At 42.3% G+C, this 23,776-nt stretch overlaps 1 protein-coding gene across 1 annotated transcript in view; it reads left to right on the forward strand.

Moving 5' to 3' along the window:
• Positions 1-23,400, forward strand: part of STAC (SH3 and cysteine rich domain) — a 70,352-nt gene extending 46,952 nt beyond the window's left edge. Inside the window, exons 5-11 of the mRNA XM_026101359.2 lie at positions 1,579-1,694; positions 5,915-5,996; positions 10,079-10,143; positions 11,153-11,241; positions 13,110-13,161; positions 13,288-13,425; positions 22,890-23,400. Coding sequence (XP_025957144.2) covers positions 1,579-1,694; positions 5,915-5,996; positions 10,079-10,143; positions 11,153-11,241; positions 13,110-13,161; positions 13,288-13,425; positions 22,890-22,988 — 641 coding nt within the window. The 3' untranslated portion in view covers positions 22,989-23,400. The remainder of the gene's footprint in view (positions 1-1,578; positions 1,695-5,914; positions 5,997-10,078; positions 10,144-11,152; positions 11,242-13,109; positions 13,162-13,287; positions 13,426-22,889) is intronic.
• The last annotated feature ends 376 nt before the right edge of the window (positions 23,401-23,776 follow it).

Below are 23,776 nucleotides of genomic sequence, written 5' to 3' on the forward strand. Positions count from 1 at the left end.
AAAGGACCGTTTCAAAGATACAAAGCTGGAAGAGGAGCGGGTGTGTTTATCATGCGTCTCATTCAAAGCCCCGTGCAAATAACCTATTAGCAATCCCCGTGCTTATAATAATAACGACCTGAGCTCAAGGTAGGAGTTAAAAATGGAGTAAACAGTGGCATACTGAGGTAAAGGTCTGAGCTGGGAAGAACCAGATGAGAGATAGGGAGGTTAAAACAGCAGGAGACTGTTCAGGCCATTGGTCTGAGGTCCCTTGGGGCACTTTGCTACCTTTCTATCCTTTTTCACCCACACTTCTCGCTTTCCTTTTGTATTTCCTTATTGAGCATTTCTGCACATTGTTCGAGTATTTAAAAGACCAGATTTTTCAGTGCTTTACCAAATTCCTGAAAAGAAAAATTTTGAAATGGAAAAGTTGAGCTCTTTTTGGAAAATATTCTTCCCTGACAGCAATCTGACCAGGCAAGCCTGGCAGTGCAAAAAATGATAGCCAAAGCTAAACAGTCGGTTTAAAATGACATGTCTGTGAACATTTACTCAGTTATTTTCTGAAATTAAAAAAAAAAAGTCAATTATATAGGATTCATCTAAGATTCTGTTTCTGAAAAACATCTGTCCTTTTCATCATAAGAAATCAAAACGTTTTGAGCAGACTCTGGCTGAAAATGAACTGTGTTTTGCTCTGCTCAGAATTCAAAATGTATTTTCTCAGTACTTTGGCCAAAATTTCTCTCTTTTTGCACAGCACTACAAACCTACTGTATTCTAAGGGCGGCAACTATCTTATACTCCAGAGGAAGCTGAGGTCTGATAACGCAGTGTATATAAGAGGGTTTCAACCAGATATATTCATGCTAATCAAAGATGCCCATTTAGCTGCAATGGGAAATGACTTTAGGGCCAGCTAAGAAGGAGAATGGGAGGGAGAAATAAATACATCAGCAGTGGTGGAGGCCTTTCTGGCTACACCTAGACCTGAGTTGAGCAATCTGGAGTGCGTTCCCCAAAACAGGTATTTTCTCACACCTGCCTCCAGATCCCACATAGCCCAAGAGTAGTGATGTTGGTGCCTCTCTAGGAAGATCCAGGACATCTTGCTTACCCAGAATTAGCTGAGTAACAGCACTGAGAAGGTAGATGGCATAAAGGTGATGGCCTACTCACACCGCAGTGAAGCCCAGGCACAATGCAGGTATTTCCCTCCAAGCATCCAGCGTTGAGAGTGATCCAAGAGGTAAATTGTAGGAAGGGGCACTAAACACAAATTAAAGTCAGTGTATGCACCATCAGCAGTTAGGGAAGGAGGATTGCAGAAGGGAGAGATGAGGTAAGGGCAGAGACCTGAAGAGCCTGTATGAGGGAAGGATGACTTTTATGGGAGCAGAGAGGCAGCAAAGTCACTAGCAAAAGTCATTTCCTCTAAGTTTATCAAGTACTTTTTCTCAGTATAACTCTCACCTTATATTTCTCAACATACATCCCAAAATGTTGCTAAAGGCATGTTACTACAAGTGGAGCAGGAACATAGCAGGGAATGTTTTTGATGTATTAAAATATGTTTTGCTCCTTTTGTTGCAGCCTGCGGCAATAAGGTTGACCCTGTCTATGAAACTCTCCGCTTTGGGACTTCCTTAGCTCAGAAAACCAAGAAGAGCAGCTCTGGAAGTGGGTCTGATTCTCCCAACAGGAACTCTGTAAGTATCCCATATCTTCCTTCCTTTTTTTTGTGGAGGAGCAACACATATCCATTCACAGGAGTTCATATCAAAGTTTACACGATTTGTACTTCAAGCTCTTAAACAAAAAGAAATATCTCATTTCCAGCTTACAAAATGGGACCAGCAAAGACTTTATTTTTGTAAGCTCAGGTTTTAAGTATCTCTTGAGAAAAAGAGAGAAATTCAGAGTAAGTAGTTGATTAATCTTCTTTTTTGGATTTGAAAATTAAATGTTATTCTTGATATTGAATATCTGTGTAAAAGTGGAACACAGATACTTAGCTGTGAAACACCTAATTCTGAAGCAACACTTATACCTTTTGTTCTGAACAAAAAGCCTTGCAGCCAGAGTGAACACATTCTGCTGTTAACTGTGGACATTTAACCCTACACACTAGCGTAAAGGATGGGTTGGAGTCCTCAGAGCCTAGATCTACAAGTACAATCATCTCCGCTATACAAGCCCAGCCAAAATGAATTTGTTGTTACCGCAACAGGGCAATGGACTCGTACCTCCATCCTTGCCCAGCGTAGGCTTGTGAGGGACACACTGCAGATATGGGCTTCTCACCTCAAACCCCCAACAAGGGGGTTTGTGTGCTTAGCTTGATGCATCCTCACCTTCTCATCAGTCCCTGTCATTCGCTGTCTCCTGTCATGAAAGTCACTCTTCTCAAGACCATGGCAGGAGATGAAGGAGAAGCATCTCTTCAAGGGAAGGGATAGTATCCTTTAAACCTGTTTGTGCTAAATCCATACCTAACTCAGCCATGCTGCTTAACTATTCATGTGAGAGGGAAATCAGCATTTCAATGCTATTGGGACCCACGCTGTCAACAGCTCATTCACAGGACTGAAAGAACATCTCATACCCTCTCACTTGCATAAACAGGCACTTAAGCCTACGTTTGAAGCTCTTTGTTTTTCCAAGACATCCTTCAAACAAATAAAATCAGAACTGAATCCACTGGAGACAAAGGCTGATTGTCCCTTCTGAAAATCAGACCCAGGTTATCTGACAGTCTCTCTGAGTGGCAGTTCCTGCTCCACTACTCATCTCAGAATGAAATTCACTCCAGGCACAGAGATGCTATGAGGCTTCGTTTCCAGGCCTCAGAGCAAATACTCATATGTTTAATTTTAACTTGAGCTAAAATCTATCTGTGTTCACTACAGTGTTTCACTGGCACTTAAAACATATGTTCTCTCACATTGCTGAAGTATGGCCTCAGATAGTACAGGTGGTCTCTAAACAGATGTTAGTTTGTCTCAGATGGAAAAGAAGACATACGAATTCAAACAATGACCAAGTGAAATCTGCAAGGGAGTTATTACAGGACATGTCCTGTATCCAGCCTTATTTTTTGCCTTAAAAAGAACTTAGTAATTTTTGTTCTTTTTTAAAAACCCAAAGTGACTCTACCACCTATCACATAGTGATTACAGTTCGTTCTTTCAATTATTTAATTTACTTTGAAACAGAAGTTCTACAAATGTAATTATTGCTTTCTAAATCAATAAAGCATTATGTTGAATTATGAATGACTACTCAGGCGTAGAAATCACGAACGCTGTGTCAGCTTGCCCTAGAGAGTTGATCATAACTAGGTAGGGTGTGGGTGTAGAAGAAGGAATGCCATTTCATTATGGGAATTTCTCCAGGGTATGTAGACTGAGAGAGAATGTAACACTTGCCAGTGTATGGAAAATAGAAAACACTAGAGGACTGAATAAACAGATATGTGAAACTGTAACTTCTGCCAGTGCAAGCCTGTGCATTGAGACAAGGATAAAAACCAGGGGAAGACACAACCCTGATCCAAATGATGGTGCCATGGAGCTTCACAACCATGATATGTGACACAGGAACAGGAACTGACTGGTGGCCGGAGCAGGGAGCTGACACAGAGCAGCACATCTCTTTGGCTGGGCCATGCCCCAGCCCAGAGACTCAGAGAGTGCTTCTGGGATCTGCCATCGAGACCAAACCAGGGACACCAGTGACATCTGGGATCCTACCGCACCTCTCAGGTGGTGCCCGAGCTGTCAAAAAGCTAGCCCTGGGTGGGAGCAGTGTAGCTACTTCAGCTGCATGTGATGTCAGGCTAATTAAAAGCATAGGTGATTAGCTCAGGAGCTGTGCTCTGCACCTACAGCCATGCAGCTTCCAGGATTGCAGCTTGTGTCCGTGCACCATGTAGAGATAAGATGTTGCTCTGAACCAGCCAAGGTATTTTTAACACAACTGGGCAGTGTGGATGCACCCACTGTGATTTTTCAGCCTGGATGCTGCATCTCTCAGACAAGAAAGCAGCCATATGCTCCAACTTTACTAGCTACTGCTTCCCTTGAAATGTGCTTCTGCAACCCACATTTATACAGCAAGTCACTTGAGGTGATGTAAATGTGATACCAGTTCTTGTTAGTGTCTGATGGATCAGCTCATAGTTTTGTAAGTCTGTCATTTCTGTTAGACTATTTGTCATACAGCGCCTGACAGAAAAGTTATTAAAGGTAACTGAGGTTATTTCAGGTGGTTTTGGATCAGGCATATGCTGAAGAGATGGTCATTGCACTTCCAAATGCAATAATACCAACAAAGTACAAAGCTAATAAACAATTATGAAGCTATTTTATGGAGACTGAGGATTGTGCCACAGCAAATAGCTGAAAAATAGCTGTGATCTACTATTTCATCAAAGTCAGTCTTTTCTTTTCCCACCACCCATCAGCTAGGAATCCCAAGGTCTGCTTTACCCTGTCTCCTTGGTAGCATTTCTGCTGCAGTGCCTTCTCATACAAGAATGACCTGTTTATGCAAGATGCAAGACAAGTATGACCTGGTCCAAAAGGCTTAGTCTAAAAACAAGACATAACAGAGCAATAAAATAGAAGGCTCTGATAATAGTGAGGGAAACAAAATAATCACAAGATTTCTGTGGCATAAGTCTACTGCCAACCTCTTAGTCCATTGCTATTCTATAAAAGTACAAGATGAGGGAAATAAGTTTGTCAGGAAAGACATTTAAATTTCAAAGTGCTTTCTAAAAAAAAAAGAAAACTTTGTTATCAACGTTAGTAAAAGGAAAAGAATGTATAGAAAACCGTGAAGCAATCCAGATTTTGTGCTCCCTGAACAAAGGTGGTGAGTGTTTGTGATTTGCCTTTTCTTCCCATAATGCAGGCAAAGAGCTGCAAAGCAGTGAGTAAAGCTGTATATACAGCATAATTCTAGGATGTCATGGAATAACTAAGTTAAATACTTCACTGTGTCTTAAAATCTTGTTAACAAGAAATAAATAAAGCTTAGACATATACAAGGACTTAGAGTTTTTCAGACTGTAAAGATCATCTGACTCTTGAGTTTAAAGATTTTTTTTATGGTTCTAAAAGATGTTTTACCCAAAAAAGTCACAGGCGAAGTGTTCAGAAATTGAAGCTCATTAAGGTCAGGTTCGGACAGACTTGTTTGGAGTAGCTCCTGGTTCCTGTCGGGCTATATGTGAAGAAGCCAACTACCCAACAGAGGAATCCGGTGCCGTATGCAGAGTATACTTCTGAGGCTTGGGATTATGTCATTCCATGTTTTCCTAGGCCTCTAAAACAATGGGTCCCTAATCATGGTTGGCATTAATATGGTACAAATAAGAAATAATAGTAATCATAACAAAATTATTTGAATTTCATTTGTCTTAACTATACCAGACAGACGACTATTTAAAAAGAAATTGAGGGCAGATATTTCAAGACTGACTTCACCAGCTCCTTCACACTCTAGCTCCTTTTTTCACAGAGTGTTAAAGGAAATATTAGAGTTATTTTACTGAATAATTTATTCAGAGTTAATAAATTAATAGTCAATGGTTTCAACTAATGGTTAGTGAACTCATTAGACAGCTGTCTAGTGCACATGCAGCATCTATACATTTCCCCAAGTCCCTTCTATTTTGTACAGATGACCACATTGTTTAGTGTAATCCTCTTTGTGCTTAACTTTCACTTCACTTTACTCTTCAGAAATCTTTTGCACTCTGGACTGGGAACTTGGTCTGGAGGTGTTTCTGGTCTCTCACTGCTTGCTGCTCTGCTCTGAAAGCACCTAAATGCTGCATTCCCCTAAAGGTTCTTATGTAGTTTTATTTCATTTCCTCACCTTCTGGCTTATCCCATGTTATTTTCTCTTTCTGTCCCTACAGACTTCTGACCTGGCAGAAGTTCCTGAAGAAGCTGATAGCTCTGGAGGCACCCTTGACATCAACAGGAAACGGAGCAACAGTGGTGAGTGCCTCCAGGCCAGGCTAGCACCTTCAGATGTATTGGCCTCATGCTAGGCATGAGTACAATCTAGTTCAGAGTTTTTTCTGGCGTGATCATGTTTTAGCAGTATTTTTGTTACAGAAGGCAGGGGGAATTTGGGGCTAGCAGTTGGTGTAAGAACCTGGGGAACACTCTTTGCCCTTCAGATGAGATCCAAGCCACTGGTTTTCTTAATTTGTTTTGTCCAGACAGTCCAGTGTCCTGACACTAGACAAGGGCTCAAGTCTGTTCTCTAGCTTTTCTGCTTCACAAGCATGACTTGTGAAGACTAACCACTTAACATGCTTCAGTTCCACAGTGGTGAAGTGGAACAAAAATAATACTTCCTTTCTCTTGCCATATGTCTCACTTGTCTACTTGTCCCATAATTTCTTTGGGACAGGGACTAATTCATATAATAACCATTTGGCTGCAAAATATCCAGCAGAATGAATCTTGATCATAATTGCAGCCTCTCAGTACAGCTATAATGTGTGCCACAGTAATATTAACAGCTCAATTCCTTTGTCTGCTTTGCAGTAATATTTTTATGGCATTGGTATGATGGGATTTCAGGACCAGAGCTAAGTGATGAAATCTTAACCACTGAGAGATGGTATTGATGACCCTCGTCTCAAATACAGTCATGGTGAGGGAAGCAATAAGCACAAAAGAAGTCTGGAGCACTCACCAAAGCTTCAGGCCCAAACCATCTCAGTGCCTTCCTGAACAGCACATGGAGGCTGATTTGCTGGCTCTCAGCTGGGATGTATGCTGCAGTTGTCCATTCCCCTTTTATGCCACCTCCTTCTTATGCCCTCCCTTTCCTCCTGGCCCTATCACTTCTTCTCACCGTGTTCAGTCATCTTGTGAACATCCCATCTGTGTTATCTGCCTTCTCCTGACAATATGTTTAGCTTTTCCATTTGTAAAGTGTGAGTTGACCTGATCTGGTTAAAAGGCCGAGACTTCAATCTGCTTCACATTGTACAGTCCTGCCCACCTCTGATTAATTTGGACATGTTTGAGTTTTCAGCTAACTTTTTCTCATTGTCGTTCAATAATTTCATTTCTGAACCCCAAAGAAACTTTTTTTCTGTGAGATCTGCATTACTGAATGCACTGAAAGGCATTCAAGGAACTTACTCAAAGAGATTAGTTTAAAAACTCAGTGTGTGTCAAACCTCCAAATAACTTCCGCGACACATTAACAATTCCTTTGATCAGTACTGGCTTTTTTACAATCCATCCTTCAGAGGCTCAGGGTATAAATTATGCATCAGTCACTCCAAAAATTTCCCCTTGGTAGTTTTTTAATAAACTGCCTGTACTGTTTGCACAAGCCATGGCGATGGTAAAACCCTTTTCAGGCTGTCAAAATTTCCACATTTTTTTTTCCTACTGCTAGGACAAACAAATATGAAAATAGATGGATTTCGGTTGTGTGGAGACATGAACTACATAGCTCTATGGCCTTCAGATTCATGCATCTCCTAGTAATATCCAGAGACCATGAGCTAAACAGAGATTAAAAATTTAACAAATTCAAAATGTTGTTACAGGGTGATTCACCACTCCTTTTTCTTCGGTTTTCCACCTCTTCTTTGGCAGGCAGTGCCACACTAATACCTTGATGAATCAGGTCCGTTCTAGTTCTTTTTTATTTTTTTCCACAACAAAACTGACTCCTTCAAATAAGATTTTAGGAAAATGCATGCTTGAGTCTCTTTGCTTAAAGGGAAACAGCAAGAAAGACATAGCATGCAAAAGGGTGGAAGGACTCAGCACATGTGTGGCAGTGTAATCACACCTATAAATATAAGACAGCAATTTCAAGGGAACGTGCTCTCATTCAGGCGCTGGTACACATACTGTAGCAAAGCTGCTTAGTTTACAACTCAAAGATGGCTTGCCTAATTTCCACCCCCTCAGCCTCCTCTAAGCCAGTTATACTTCTTCATTGCTGCAGATTGCTTTCGGTAACAGAGGTCCTGCAGGCCAAAATGTACTCTAAATGACATGAATGAGCCTGTTTTCAACAGGCATTTGCCACCTTGAGTCAAATGTGGAAAACCCTCCTGGCAAAGCCCAGTTTAGTGAGAAGTCCTCTGCATACAGCTGTGCATTTCTGTCACCAATTAGAAATTACTCCAAATGTGCTGCTCTAGCGAAAAGTTTCCTTTCACTTATGGTGAATAACTTTCTGCACATCCAAAATGCTCATGGTTACTGAGGGCATCATTCACGAGGACTTTTTCACTAGCCTCTCTAACTCCTTCTTTCCTATACCCAAGAAGCAATGCATGGTGTTTCAAGCTGAGCTTGAGCACTGCCAGATTGGACCAGCAGCATTTTACACCCCTTTATACAGTCATGAGACACATATACACCCCTATCCTGGAAAGTGTCTTTTTCTTAAGGTCTTCCCCTCTGGTGCTCACTGCTATTTGAAGGGCCAGATTCAGCCCACAGGCAAATCACCTAGACACAACCTAGGTCATTTTCTGGTTTAATTCAGCAGGTATCAGATCACATGATGTCTTTGTATTAAGAGCTCTTTGAACTTTACAACTACAGAATTGTCTTACATTTTATCAGAGCCTATGTGTGCTCATGGATGTGTGTTACTTCATACTATACCCTCCTCTTCCCTGTGCATGCTCTGGCTGCCTAAAATGGCAAAATCTTCCCTCTTTTACATGAGCAATACATTTTTCAGCATCGAAGTACAAATCTCTCTACTATCAAAGAGTCTTACTATCTAACTAGGAAAACTTCAAAAACTATTTGCCTGGCTGTCATTTATGATATAAAATAGCCACAATAATGTGTGTTCATGGAAGACAGGTGAGCAAGTGAAAATGAAAGAGCAGAGGTGGAGAGGAATTCAGTAGTTTGGTAGTTCCCCGACCCCCTTTTTTTCCTCTGAATATATGAAACTATATCACAGGAAAAGAAAAGGAAAATACACTCGAACAATCAGTCAGCTTCTTATTAGGGCTTTGGAGATTTCCAAGTTGTTACTAGAGACCACAAAATCCAGCTTCTGTCCAAAACAACTGCAGAGGTAAATAGTGAGAGAAGACACTGATAGCTCTAGCTGCTCAAACACTCCAGCTATTAAAATCATACTCAGACTTTATCCAGAAGCAGAAAACACCAAGCAGTTCTTAGAAAGTGAAGGGGGAATTCAGTCAATGTAGTAAAGCCACCATGGGTTTCTGGGAAGAAACTGAGGACAAGCATCAGTTAGCTTATGAAGCAATTAGGAGAGTGTAACTGGTTAGACAGCAGATACTCTCGGATGCTGATAACCTGCTCCACTGTGGCTGCTGTCTTATTCCCTGAGTAGTTAGTGGAGTTTCTGATTTAGTAAATTAGTACCAAATTTTCACACATAGAAGCCTGTATCTCAGATATCCCATCCCCATTTAAAAGCACTAAATGTTGAAAAGAAGTCCTCAGTGAGCCACACTTCAGGTACCCTTTATAAAAGCCGAGGTGGAGGTAGAGTATTCAGTGCAGTAGCTGGGACAGATCTCGGATGATCCAAAGCAGAGGTTACTGGAGAGGGCAAAGCAGGCTACCAAAAAATTACAGACAGAGGGTCAAAGAGGGGGAAGAAGGGATTTGGGGGACAAACCTCCACCCATGTTGATCATGTATGTTTACCAAGTTTTGCAGTTACTTTTAAACAGAAATCCTGCAGATCGTAAACATGAAAATACAGCATTTAGTATGGAAAAGGACTGCTAGACTTTCAATAGCAATGCAATTGGGGCACCTAGGTTTTATTCCCAGTGCTGTGCAAGCTTGGTCATTTCATCTATGGATTTTCATCTGACCAAAACCATTTATTTTATTCTTCAGGACAGGGATTGTCTAGTGCCATATTCCAAGTTCAGTGGGATACCTGCTTGTTTTGGGGATATAATAGCATTCAGAGGAGAGCACAACAAGGGATGGAAAGAAAGTAAGGGGGAAAGGAAAGAGATTAACAAAATGCAGGTGATCCTGCTGAGGTGAAACTACTGCTTAAATGTCATGTGTCTGCTTTATTTCAGTGTTTACATACTCCGAAAATGGCACAGAACACTTTGGAGAAGAACCAAGAAGTATACATTCCCCGGTATGGGCAAAATCTTAGTGACAATGCAGTGGGAATGGGCAGGCATATAAAAGGCTTGTTTTTATATATAGCAAAGGTCCTTGAGCTGTGAAATTATTGTAGAACTCCTGGGAAACTCTTCTGGGGAAGGATCAATACCTGACTACTAGTTCTTATACTATTTCTAGGCCATTGGCGAAGGCTGAAAACAGTATACAGGATTCAATGGCTCACTGAGACATTGATCCAGACCCATTATGGTCACTTTGATGTTCTTTCATCTGTTTATTACAAATTGACACTGTGAACACAAAAGATCCAGTGGAAAGACCATGTCATTACAATAGAACTGCAGTGACAGAGATACTACAGATCTGACATAATTTGGAAAATCATCTGTGGTTTGTTTTAGGTACTTTTTCAGCTCCAGATTTCCAGTGGTCTCTGTGTGAGTGAATATTAAGAAGAAGGGGAGGAGAGAGAGTAACCAGTCTTCTCTGTAGAAGGCACAGTGCAAACAGCCTTGAGTTTAAGAAAGTACATTTTTCCCTCTCTGGAGCAGATACAGCTGTATAGCTGTATATCATCCTTAATGACGACTGTGTAATAGACATATTATATAATGTCAGTAATATAGGGCTCGTACCATGCTGACATTAACAGAGAGCAAAAGGCAGATTCATCTTTAAGATCTCACCCAAAAGACCAAGCTTGTGCCAATTTCTTTGTCTTTAGAAGACTGAAGTTTGATCTTGGGGTTCAAAGAATCTTATTTCTAAATGATGCCATTTACTACCTTAGTGACTCATAGTGTATCTGGGCTGCAGTCTTCCAAGGTGTGAAAGCAATGAGGTTCCAGCTCATCTCTTGGAAGATCAGGCCCTGGTCCCTATGCCCGTAACAAAATGAACCAAATTCTTGGGTTTGCCACATTTCAGTAAGCTCCAGATGTGGCATCATATGTTATATCTCATTGCTAACACTGTTCAGGACAGATATTTACATTTTCTCTTTATCTTTTTTCTTAAAGGGACCATTTTATAAAAACACATTACAAATGAACACCTATGTTGCCTTGTACAAATTTGTACCACAAGAAAATGAAGACTTGGAGATGAGGTAAAACACCAACATTTTTATTGGTTGATTTGACCCATTCAAACCAAGAATCGTATAGCCGTATATGAGTGTTTTATGGTGGGTGGGGTTTTTTTCATTCTGATATTTTTCTAGACGTTTTTTATAAATCATAAGTCATAGATACAAAGACCTTCTCGTAGACACATAGATATAAAGCGAGTGACCAACTTTTCATCAAGGGCACAATAGGTAAAATGTTTCAAAAACTCATCACAAGGTGGAAAAGTCAGGTTCAGATCCCACAGTATCAGAGAAAAGACCGAGTGGTTGTTTCTCCACTCAGCAGCAATGACAACTGCTGGGCAACTGAAGCAAAGAGGTCCCCACTGCCGCCACCTCCAGCTGTGTCCTGGACAGGTTCATATCTTCTGTGTGTGCTCTGCCAGGGCCCGCTAGGTTGGACTCTTCAGTCTGTCATGTACTCCAGATGTGTTTGGGAGCTCTTGTGCTGCCTCTGCGACTGTAAACTGAGTCCCACATCATAAGCAAGGAAAACTGAATAAATAGGGGTCCACCATTAATTTTAATAAAATCAAAGAGATTGGTCTTATCCACAAAAATATGTTTCAATCAAGTAGACAGAACTTTCTTAGATGAATCCATTTGGAAATGGACTGTCACATACTTTCTGCAACACAGAGTTATTGCAATTACATAATATTCTTGATAAAGTGCCACCAATGGGGGGAAGGAGGTCACACAACTGCTCAACTACCTGTACAAAATCAGCTCAGCATGTTTAGCTATTAGCATTCCCAGCCAAATTATTCTCCTACCTCTACTTTGGAGCCAGTCAGCTGGATACTGATACTTAGCAATTACAACCCTGCACCACGCATTATAAAGGTAAATATGTCCCATTCAAGTCAAAAAGACATTCCTGAGCAAAATTATATCCCTGCTGACTAATTGCATTTGTCAGTTAAATAAAACTATTTTCCTGCTGCTTTCCTTCTGCAATCACAGCTTGAAAATACAGATGATAAAGTGGTGTGTCCCAACAATACGAAATGTCTTCAAGTAACAGAGTAATGCCTGTAACAAATAGGGACTGTACTTTAAACAGTTTCTTATTAAACAGGAAGTAAAAATTCCAGTTCACAGGAGATGTTGTCTTATAGTAAGGATCTAGCCCTAAAGGAAAGCAAAAGATTGAGCATACTATCTAAGATCAGAAACCAGGTTTCACTGACAGAGGCTCGATGAAATGGGAATAAAAGTGGAATATTAGTGAGTAGCAGTGAACATGTGACTGGCTGAAAGGGAAATTTATTGGGCCACACTGTGGGCACGTCTACACAGACTGTGTGTGCTCTGAGCTAGCCACATGTTGGTACGGTGCTTTACATCCTGCTCCAAACAGGAGACAATGACAAAAACTCACAAGTTTGGACAAATGGACAAATTCACAAGTATTATTTATCAGTTCAGCATCACAGATTTTATTCCTAGTCTGAATTATAACTTGGACTAGTAAAAAAATGCACCAGGATAAAGAAAAAATTCAAGACTTGGGGAATACCAGCAGAGGCCTTAGTATCAATACCTGATTAATCCCAAAGGGAAAAAGCTTGCAATCAAACACCTCGACTTCAGTAACTTTTATATCTATGTAACTGAGAGCTGAGAGCAAAACTTGGCTAATTTTCAGCTGATATACAGAGAATCTCTTTCTACATTACTGTGTATGATTTATGTCCTTGTTGCCTCATTGAGTCTACCTGTAGTGAATGCTCAGATAAAATGACCAAGGGAGGATTGCCTTCCTATTAGAATATAGATGTGGATGGTGATGTAGCATAACAATTAAGAGTCATCTTAATCTATTTTTCTTCAATTAATTACAGGCCAGGGGATATGATCACTCTTCTGGAAGACTCCAACGAAGACTGGTGGAAAGTATGTGTTCTTTATTTTATATATGTCTCATTTTCAAAGGAAAAGGAATGTTATTTTTCAGTACTGAACTGGTATTTAAGGTACTAGTGTTAACATCATTCTTCTGCCCATGCATTTTCTCCACAGGGGAAAATTGAAGACAGAACTGGATATTTTCCTGCTAACTTTGTTCAAAGAGTACAACATGATGAAAAGATTTACAGGTGTATCAGGACGTTCATCGGATGCAAGGAGCAGGGACAGATAACTCTGAAAGAGAACCAAGTAAGTGAGCAAGCCTACCCTGCACCAGATTCCCACAGGACCTGAGCATCCAGGAGTCTGACTGACATGGCCAGAAAGCAAGCTGTGCAAGATGAGCACAGGCAGACCTTGTTCACTGCAATTTTATTTCTTCTTCAAGATTTATGAATTGTATGATGATAGTGTCTAGTAACCAGTTAGGAGCAGTGGTGGCCTTGTGCAAACACATACTGCTTGCCTCACACGGCCTGAATTTTTAGACTCACAGACGTTCATAAAGATGCTTAGCTTTACATATTATGCATATTGACTTCAGAGGGACAGCTTGAAGGACATACATGCAGTTTTAAAGAAAGACCTTGTGTGACAAAAATAGTCTGTTTTGCTTCCCTCTATTAGAGCTAATCTAATAAAAGACAGTAGCTGTCTCCCCAGATCTTGCCTTACCTAAATATCTAAACATTCTATAAGCTTTGCAGGTCAAACTCAAGAGGAAGCTCCAGCGATTGTGCATAACCTGTAACAGAGGAAAAGTGAAGACAGAATCAGGGAAACAACCCATAGAAAAGCCATTATGGAGAATTCAGGTTCCAGTTTCGGGGAGATGAGGCATGCCTCATTCCCTCCTCAGACTTCCCCTCCTCACGGCTACCTGCCATCAGTCCTCAGCAAGCTCTCCTCCTTTATCTTCTTCCTTCCCAGCCCCCCTTTCAGACTGGCAGCAGGAGCTGGTGAGAGCCAGGTCCTATTAGGTGCCCCTTGCACCCTGTCCTTGCTCCTGATCTGTAGGAAGTAGTAAAATCTAGAGATTTCAGAATCATTCAGGGAGGGATTTATCAAATGCATCAGCCTCAGTTCACCTTCAGTGTAGCCAAAGCTCATTGCTTTGACTTCAGCAAAAGCAGAGTTAAGACAACACTGAACAAACTTGTAAATGTTATGTTTAACCCGCATTTACCAGTTGTAAACTTTCTGTAATCATTAACTGTTTGTGATGCCACTTACATGCTTTCTCCATGGGCTGTACTTTATTTTAAACTAGAGTGCCACTGTGAATTACAGTACACCAACCACAGTGCAGCCTTGCAGGGTCCATCCACCCTGGTGGACTTCCAGCAAGTCCTTCTACTTAATGTTATTAGATGGCTTCACAAGGTGAAAGCTATGGCCACCATTTTGGGGTGTGGTTTTGATCTGATTTTAAATGTAATTTTTAAGAAAAGTTTTACCAGACTTTTAATACTTTCATGTGTCAAGTCTGATGATGCTGTTAAAGGATTTCTGTGGGCCTTGCACTGGGATAAAGTGAGAGCAGAAATGTGGCTCAAAACCTGCATTAAAAGGCAGTCAAGCTTGTGGCATATGCTTATATAAACAACATGATGGCTGATGAAGGGCTGAGCATAGTCTGGCTTCTCTAAAACTTGGATGAAATAGAAAGGCGTCTTTTTCCCACTGAAACTCATGAAGTCTAATTTTCTTCCACCCTAATGGCATTTCCTTTCCTTTCACATCACCAGGATGTGTTTGCCTTGTAGCGCCTGGAAGACCATTGATTTTAATAAGGTAGTGCAGAAGGCAGCATCGGCATTCAATTCAGCACCATAGGTTTTTTTTTAAGAGAGAACTTACGTAGCACTTCACTCTGGCAGAGGGTATCATTAAATCATCCTTTTGCTGCTGCCCTGTGCCATAGAAAAAAGTATGTGTGCTGACGATCCTTGGGAATATCCAGCCCTTTAAGGAAGCCATAACAATATAGCAACCAGAATATACTTTAACTGTGCACATAGTACATTGGACAGCCCTGAAGTTGCTAGAATGACATAAAGCACTTAAAATTTTACCCACTGAAGCAAATCAAGGCACACTCTTCACCACAGCCCTATTACGCCATTAACCAGCACCTCTTTTTGTTGTTTATATATGTGCATACAGAGGGAAAAACTTTACCAAAGCAGAACAAGAGGTTTGTGCACCGTTCGTGCTCTGGTATAAGCTATGCACAAGAACAGAGCTTGGCGAAACTGGAGTGTGGAAACTGGGTGAGCCAGCACGAGGGAATGGTCACAGTCTGAGTCCCATTGTAACAGGGGGCAGGTCAGATCCTGTCAGTGAATGCGACTACTGCTGCAAACAGTGAGAGCCAATTTTCCCGTCTCGTTCCCCAAAAGACCACAGTTTGCAAGCGGCAGGTCTGTCAGCCCTATTGAAACATGAGGACATCCTATGGCCCTTCTTTCATAGCAGGCTCCCAGTGGAGCTGGCTATGGAGCGTTTCACCGTCTCTGTTCAGGGCAGGAGGTAAACGAAGGCACAAAGCCATTCTTCAGTTTACCTCTTCCTCACTTTTAAGCAAACTTATTCCTCTTCATCTCAGACCCACGCAAACACTGAGGCTGCGCGTGAATGTTGCTGAGTTCTCGCACTGCTTGGGAGAGACTGCAGAAGAGGAAAAGGAAATTAATGTTTGGTATAAACCAGAGTGCTGAGATCAAACCTGCGAGTGCGGAGAGGAGAGAGGAAAGGAGTAGAGCCAACAGGTCCAGCTCCACCCTCACACAAGTTTTGCAAAAAACAGACAGCCAAGGCACTTCCGGACTACTTTGAATAATTTCTAGGCAGGACAGTCACAGGGAGGCCATGGCCACTCATCTGCTTGCCCCTGTGCCCCCAGGCAGGGTTCAAGCCCCTCATGATGGCCCACAGCAGGAGCTGGCTGCCGGCATGGGCCAATGCGCAGCAGCAGCATGGGGCCAGGAGCACAGGGATGCCCAGCCCAGGCTGCCAGCCGTGTGCCTGCCACGGCACTCGCTGCCTGAACGGCACGAAAGGGTAGCTGCTCTTCCGTTTTGTGTTTTTAGCCAAACACCTTTGCCTTCACCACAAAACAAGAGCTTTTGTTGTGAGACGCATTTTAATTGTTGCCAGGAGTTTTTGGTTTTAAAACATTATTTTACATTTCCAGAGTCAAATTTCCTTTCTTCTTTCTGTTGAGCATTCCTCTTATTTTCTGTCCTTAATTTCCCTGCTGTTTTCCCTGAGAAACAGGGTGGGCAGGAAAAGAGAAAACAATCACTTGAATAGGGGTCCTGGGAAAAGTTTGATAGATTTTTTTTTCATTTTCATTCCATTTGGGGATTTCTGTGGGATGTAACAAGCCGTTTTGGCTGTGTCTGGGCACAGCGTGGAGAGTAATGTGAGTGCAATGTATGTGCTACATGCAAGGCACCGGCTTCCTCCAGGTTAGCAAGAAGGGGAGATTATTCATTGCTACCAATTCCTGCCAGGCCTCACTTTAGCTAAAAGAGCTCAATAGAAAAAGAACTTAACTCTTTAACTGATCTAATAAGTTCCTATTACTGTTGTAGGGCAGATTCTCTCTATTTTATATTGTTAATTCACTAGGCTGAAATCTGCAGGGTCTAACAAGAGTCCAGAGTCTTTTCTAAAAAGGAGGGGGAGGAAGATATGCCAGCAGGAAAACTTAACCCAGGACCGTGGTGCAAATTTTGAGTACACTACTTGACACCATCCATGGTGTATACTGCAGGTCTCTCTCTTGTTTGTGCCTTGTATGAATGTTCTCTGGTTGGGCAGCTACACTTGAAGGCAAAAGGCAAAAAAAAGGGTGGATATTTTTTATGCAATATGTGCAGTATATGGACATCAACAAAGTCACATAAGTATCTTAAGAGGAGCCATTTTAGGCAAGCAGAGACATTTTCAAAGTTTGAAGCACAGTGGGTGAGGCTTTCTCTGGGTTTGCTTTGCAGTTTCAAGCGCTGTGAATAATATTTCAAGTTTCAGCTTCATACAAAGCCGATACTCAGAGAGAGAGAGCAGGACTGAGGGAAAAACAACACAATTTGCTCACACATCTTATGCAATATGCACAGGCTAGGCTTCACAAAGGATCCCTTGAATATTTCTTTATGAAATACAAAACCCAGCCCAGGGCAGGAAAAGTGTTCTGCTTGGGTGGTATCAACATTTTGCAGTTTAGGGTTCACTGACAGATTTGTGGGTCCCAAAGCCAATTCAGAAGGTAACTGGTTACCGCAAGGCTTAATCAGGAATCGGCAGGAGAGAAGGCAAACTTAGCCCCTGATACCTGTAGAGCAAGACTTTTAAGAGGGAAACCAAAATCAGCCAATTTATGCTGGTGTTCCCCTTTTTTTTAAGCCATCTCACACACAATGCTGACTGCATAATTTCCAACTATAACTGTACCATCACTTGGATATATAAAGTTATCTGCAGCCTGTAACTTCTTCTCCAGCCTACCTGAATTCATTACCGCACATTATACAAATGCTTCTTTGCATGACTACAGACTCCGATTTGACCAAAGGCACCATTTTGAAAAGGTATATGTAAGTATCATCAAGGTTTGGAAAAGCATCTCTTTTTAAATACCTTTAACATTTTTTATGGTGCTTATTTTTAAGCAAGTTATAATAATCTGTTGTTTGAATGTCTGTTTTTATTCCTCCCGTCATATCCTACTTAAACTAAAGGAAATAACCTCTAAAAAACCCCTTCACTCTTCACTGCAGGCCCACTGACATCTATAGACACATTAATATAAACCATTGCAGGGTTGGGCCCTTTGTGTTTAAACAACACAGCTGATTTTAAATTGCACAAGTGATCTTGTGCAATAGAAACAATCCTAAACCATGACATTTGTTACAAGGCTGGCAATCAGAAGCTCTCTGCTTCTTCCAAAAGTGGACTCTGATTTTACACAAAGGACCATGCAACAGATCCAGTTTGCAATGCATATATTTTCCAAATGTCACTAATGTAAACTAGCTCTGCTACAGAAGGAGTCTTCCAACTGGCTTCTGCAGTGACTGCAAATGGGCCACTGTTATTGTAACGATCACAGCCTTCGAAGTGGAGCTTTAAGCCTTGCTGTCCCATAGCACGGGAGCTTAGAGGATGCGCTTCGCTCCTGCCCCAACACCCCCTCACCTGAATTTGAAAATGAGCGACTTTTCGGCACGTGTACATTAGCAGCTAGGTACAGCTCTGATCCTCCCCCAAAGCTGGACTTGAACACCACTGATGCTGAAACTCCCAAATGCACCCCTCAAAAAACAGCCACCTCTGGAGATCCTAGGAATGGGCTTTAGCACAAGCCCAGCCTCTCTGGAGACTGAGCTCGACAAGGCAGAGTTGCAGCTGGGTCACCAGCCCCAGGGGCTCCACCAGGCTCAGGTCTTCTTCAGATTAGTCTGGATGCTTTGTGGCTTTAGGTCCCCACATTTTTCATCCTGAGATAGTCCAAAAAGAGCTGGACTTCTAAGAGCATGTCTCAGCTGGCTTTGAAAACCAGATGCATCACAGTGCCTTACGCATCCAAACTGAATCATTTACGCCACAAATCCAGCCCAGAAAGTGATATTGCAGTTCCTCATGTGCTCCTCTGCAATAAATACTGCATCCCACAACTAGGCTTAAGCAGAAAGGGGCTTTTTTTCCAGCTATCTCTGATTTCCACTAATGTCAGTTTGGTGAACAGGGATATCTGTCCCCCTTCATTCAGAGGTGCTCTGGCACACAAATTTAGGAGAGCCCAGAACCTGAGAGCAACCCATTATTGATCCAGTCTCGTGCAGGTCATCTTTAAAACCCTAAGGGCCACATGTAAAACAAGCTGGTGTTGTCAGTGCAAAAGCTAATGAAACAGCTGATATAAAACCTGTCATGATCACAGGCACTATGATTGACAGAGCATGAAAGCAGAACTACTTACCATTTCCATCCACAAAGCTCACCAAGGCAAGGACCTTAATGCAGTGGCAGAAGTAGATACAGAAACTCACAGTGCCACTGTGCTGTGTCATTCTTACAGATAAATAGAAGACTTGAGCTTTCAGCGTCTGCAGGCTCCAGGACATCTCTTGAAAATTCCTTGTCCTCATAACCAAATTCCTATTTGGTCAGAACCACTCTGTGGCTGACAGAAACATTAAAGATACAGGGGAGAGAAGACTGAGCAAAAGGCAGCAGCAAAAAAAAGTAGCAAGAGTTCAAAGTTACTCCTGGGCAAGGAGAATTTCCTATTTAAGCCCAAATTCAAAGCACAAGACTTACAGGAACAGGAGAGTATTAGTGAGCATGAAGCTTAAAGGATCATTTCCTAATTGTTCATCTTCCCATCTGCCACAGAGCTGCCTGATGGATATGAACTCCTGAAAACAGAAGATGTTAATAAGTTCAGAAAACAGTCAGGAATCCAACACTTGGGTTTTTTGTTGGAGGGTTTCTATCAAAATGAGATGGAAGAATGTGGAAATGACTTTCTAATATTACATCCCATTTTCAGTTATTTCTGAAGGCCATTTGACTCAGAAACAGCCTGAGATATGGTTGCTTAATCCATGGCTTACCCCATTACTAATCTCTTGAGACAAGGTCCTTTTTATTTTTGTTTTTTGAAGAAAAAAAATCTTCCTCCATTTGTGTTGCTACCAAATTCACTGGGGAGTTGCTGCTCATTTATGTTGGCAGGCCAGCAGCCTTCCCCCAAAACATGCCAGCCTGAGTGGTTGCCATTTTAAGCAGCTTCCAATTTGCTGCAGCAAGCTGTTAGTGCCTGTTGGCAGCTGCAGTACCCTTGTACCTTCACAGCCATCACATTTGCCATCTGTCACCAGGGCTAGTTCACAGTGGCAGCTGCTTCATCAGGCCAAGCCCAAAACTCTGGGTTCCACTATTTACATCCCTGGGCTTACCCTTGGTTTACACCCACCTAAGAAAGCCAAGAGCCAGATCCCAAGGCTACAACTTGTGGGGGAAATCCTTGGGTCAAACTGAGCTCCGGGGCAGTGCTCACAAAAGGTGATGAGGACAAAAGTGGCTAAAGACCATGTCATGTTCTCTCATTTCTGAAGCTGCAGCATTTGGAGCCTCTCCAGGGCTGTACAAATCTCCAGCAGCTGCCACAGCCTCAGAGGATCCCTGATTGGCACAGGATTAGCAAAGTGTGGCATCCTGTGGCCATGCTCTCTATTCCCCGCCCCCCCCCCCCCCCCCCAGTACATTCCCTTCCTTGGGAGGGAGTGGAAAAAGCTCTGCCAACGGGGAGCCAGCGAATGCAAGGGTTAGTGTATTAGTGTGAGAGCATTTCAGCTGGAATTTGGGAGAATTCCAATTTATGTATTAGTATGTAGCATGAGCAAAATTCTTGCGGAAAGGTTGTGTACCCCTCATACCCAATGAAGATCTAAAGCTATTACTGTAGCAGAGCGTTCCCGCTGACATCAGCAGAGCTCAAATAGCAGACCAGTGGCAGAACCAAAAAAACTTCTGAAAGGCCAAATCTGCCATCATTTTGTCACTCCAAGGAGGGAGAAAAGCAGTGTTCAGGAAGTTCAGCTTTTTATTTTGCCAGCTAATCATGCTGTTGACTGTACAAGACATTGGGGAAAATCACTCTGTTCTTGCAACACATTGAGCACCAAGCCTCAGGCTAAGTATGAGGGGCAGCGTTGCTAGTGAGCAGTGCAGACTACCTGCTGAGGAGCCCCATCCGAAGATTTTGGGTTTTTTTTCCTCTGCTCATGCAAAAAACTAGATGTCTTGCAGACTTTAGTTAGAAAGAGAGCAGAGAGAGGGAGTCAGGTGTGCCTTTGGAAAAGCTAAGTCCATTTACAGAGAAGTTGCAAAGGCTTATTTTCCCACACACAGATCAACCAAGGAGGGTCTTTTAACCACGATGCTCTTTCCTACTCTTGGACTCTCTGCCATGCTTGGTCATCCTTAGTCTGGTGCTTCTTTGCAGGCTTGTTCTCACATCACTGAAGGTTTCATAGTGTTTCTCTGAGCCACAGACCAACCTCTAGCAATAGTCAGAAACAACTTTCTGTGTACGTGTGCTTTACGCATCTCTTTGCTTTGGCGGTGACGTGGCCGGAGGGGGGGCAGCTGTTGTGCTAGGGATTCGTTCCACAAATAGCTTGGCTTTTTTGCAACAGTACCTTGACTCAGTGGCATAAATTAAATGCCTCTCCCACTTTTTCCATGTGCTTTAGCCCAAACAAGAATAGATTATGTTTTTTAGTTGGATGTCAGCATTATTGATGTGCTCAGTCATTCTACCCCAGGGATCCAATTCAGTTAGTACTAACTAGGTAGCTCAGGTAAGAAAACTAATGAGCCCATTTGCTTTCCAAACCCTTGTTTGCAAGTATAGAGATGCACCTGAGCATTTCAAAATACTGTTGGTGGCAAATATGATGCAGCTTCACCTCTTTCTTATGACTTTTCCTTTCCTACTGGCAGTGTCAGTATCACATGTAAATTTTACATGTGTAACAGCAGGAGGACAAACCAGCCCAGAGTGCAGATGTGGCATTTAGGTGTCACCGTAAAATCAATAATAGTCCTGCTGAAATGCATTTAGTTGGGAACATTTTTAGAGCCATTTTTGTTCATTTCATACCTCCTGAAATACTATAATTAAACACTGCAAATACCTATCAGACGGAGCCTTTCTGAGCATTAGTCCAAACAGAGGACATTAAGGGCCTGGCACTTGCATCACGAGAAACCAGTGAGTTAGTCTCAATAGGACTATCGGTTTTCTGTTTAATTTTTAATTTTACTTGATTAAGAGGAAATACATAGTTCCTTGGCACAGATGTTTGAAAGCAGCTCTTGAGTGCCTCTGTGCTCAAGTGCCCAGTCTGAAACACCTGTGCTGCTAGGCATTCAGGCAACAAGTGCTCAGCCATTACCAAAAGTGTCTCAAGCTGAGCCCTAAAAAGGCATTACTGGAGATCACCAAGGTCTTTAGGAAATGCAGACCTTTATTGTGACGTAATATTTGTATTACTGTAAAGATGATATGGTTGGGCTGTAATTGGCTCCATCTGGAGTAGGTGCTATGCAAACACGTTCTCAGCGTATTCAGACTTGGCACCCAAGACCAGCACGGGCATCTGTTGGTGAGAGGAATGAGTGAATAAGACAACCTACTGTCTGTCTGAGGAGTGCCTGGGCTCCTTAAACACACTGCAGAGAGTATGCTCATGTTCAGATCAGACACTACAAGTGACTCACCTTGGAATGACAATTACTTTTCACCACTGACTGTCAAGGGAGCCAGATAGCTCATGGTCTGAATCACCCACTTCTCCCTCACACATAGACAATGACATCCACCTTAAACCATGGTAGTTACAGCAGGTCGAAGTCATAATTCAAGCTTCAAAATCTTTGATCCACAACAAAGTTCTTACTGGTTTTAATGTGTCTCATGCATATGTGGCACTTTGGGGAGGTGGGGGAAAGGTTTGTCGCTAAATAAATGAGCTAGAGTTTCTTATCAAAGCAGTGAGAGCCTAAAAAGGATTGTTCTGCTTACGGGAGTAACTAGCAGGACGTCTGGCCCACCTGCTAAATAGCCTGGAATAATGTGTCACCCAATCGTGGCAAAGAGTTTATTATTGTCATACCTTCCTTGCATTCAGATCTGTGTGACTTCTGAAAAGGAACAAGATGGCTTCATCAAAGTATACAGTGGGAAGAAGAAAGGCTTTGTCCCCATAGATGTCTTAGAAAACATCTGATTTCAACAGCCTGCTTGCTGCAGTAGGAGCCCTTTGTTGGCAATGCCTGTCTGCCTCATCTCACACTGTGTCAACCCAGATGGGCTGTCTTGCAGATGTTCAGGGAACAGCGAGAAAACTGCAACTACAAGAAGAAAAAGACATTTAGACTGTCACAGCAACACTAAGAAATACGAACAGTGGATTGATTGAAAGAAAATATAGTCAGAAACCACTGGGGAAAATGAGAGGCCCTTGAAAAGTAATAAGAATAAGGTGAGGTGAAAAGAAAGTCTGGACTGATTCCCGGTGCAAGACGACTATGACAACCCTGATGGAGACAGACAGCTGTTCTGAAGGACTAAACTCACGTCCTGTTCTCATGTCTTAGAAAACTGTTGGACTGCTTTCTTGTTTGAATTATGTTTTGGGGGGGGGGGGTTGGGGAGGGGAGGGAAATACTGTTCAAACTGTCTTTGTACTACAGTCCAATGCTTGTAGTAAAGTGCGGCTGTAGTCCTACAGTTTTCCCCCCAGTATCAGCCGACCAGCCAAAGCGTTTAATCCTGGTGTTTAGTCTTATAACACAGCAGTTTGGAGATGCCGTGTTAACGTCAGTCTGCGGCATGCACTGTGCCCTGGCAGTCGGCAGCTTTCTCTTTCTGTGTCACCCTACCGTACAGAAGAGTAGCGAACGTCTGTGTCCTTTGTCTTCTCTGTATGCAAACAAAAGGTCCTCGCATAAGTTGGGTGTGATGGCTGCTCACAGAAATAGCCATCTTCTACTCAGAAGCCCGCTTGGACACGTC

Source organism: Dromaius novaehollandiae, chromosome 2 (assembly GCF_036370855.1).
Source record: "Dromaius novaehollandiae isolate bDroNov1 chromosome 2, bDroNov1.hap1, whole genome shotgun sequence".
Taxonomy (NCBI): domain Eukaryota; kingdom Metazoa; phylum Chordata; class Aves; order Casuariiformes; family Dromaiidae; genus Dromaius; species Dromaius novaehollandiae.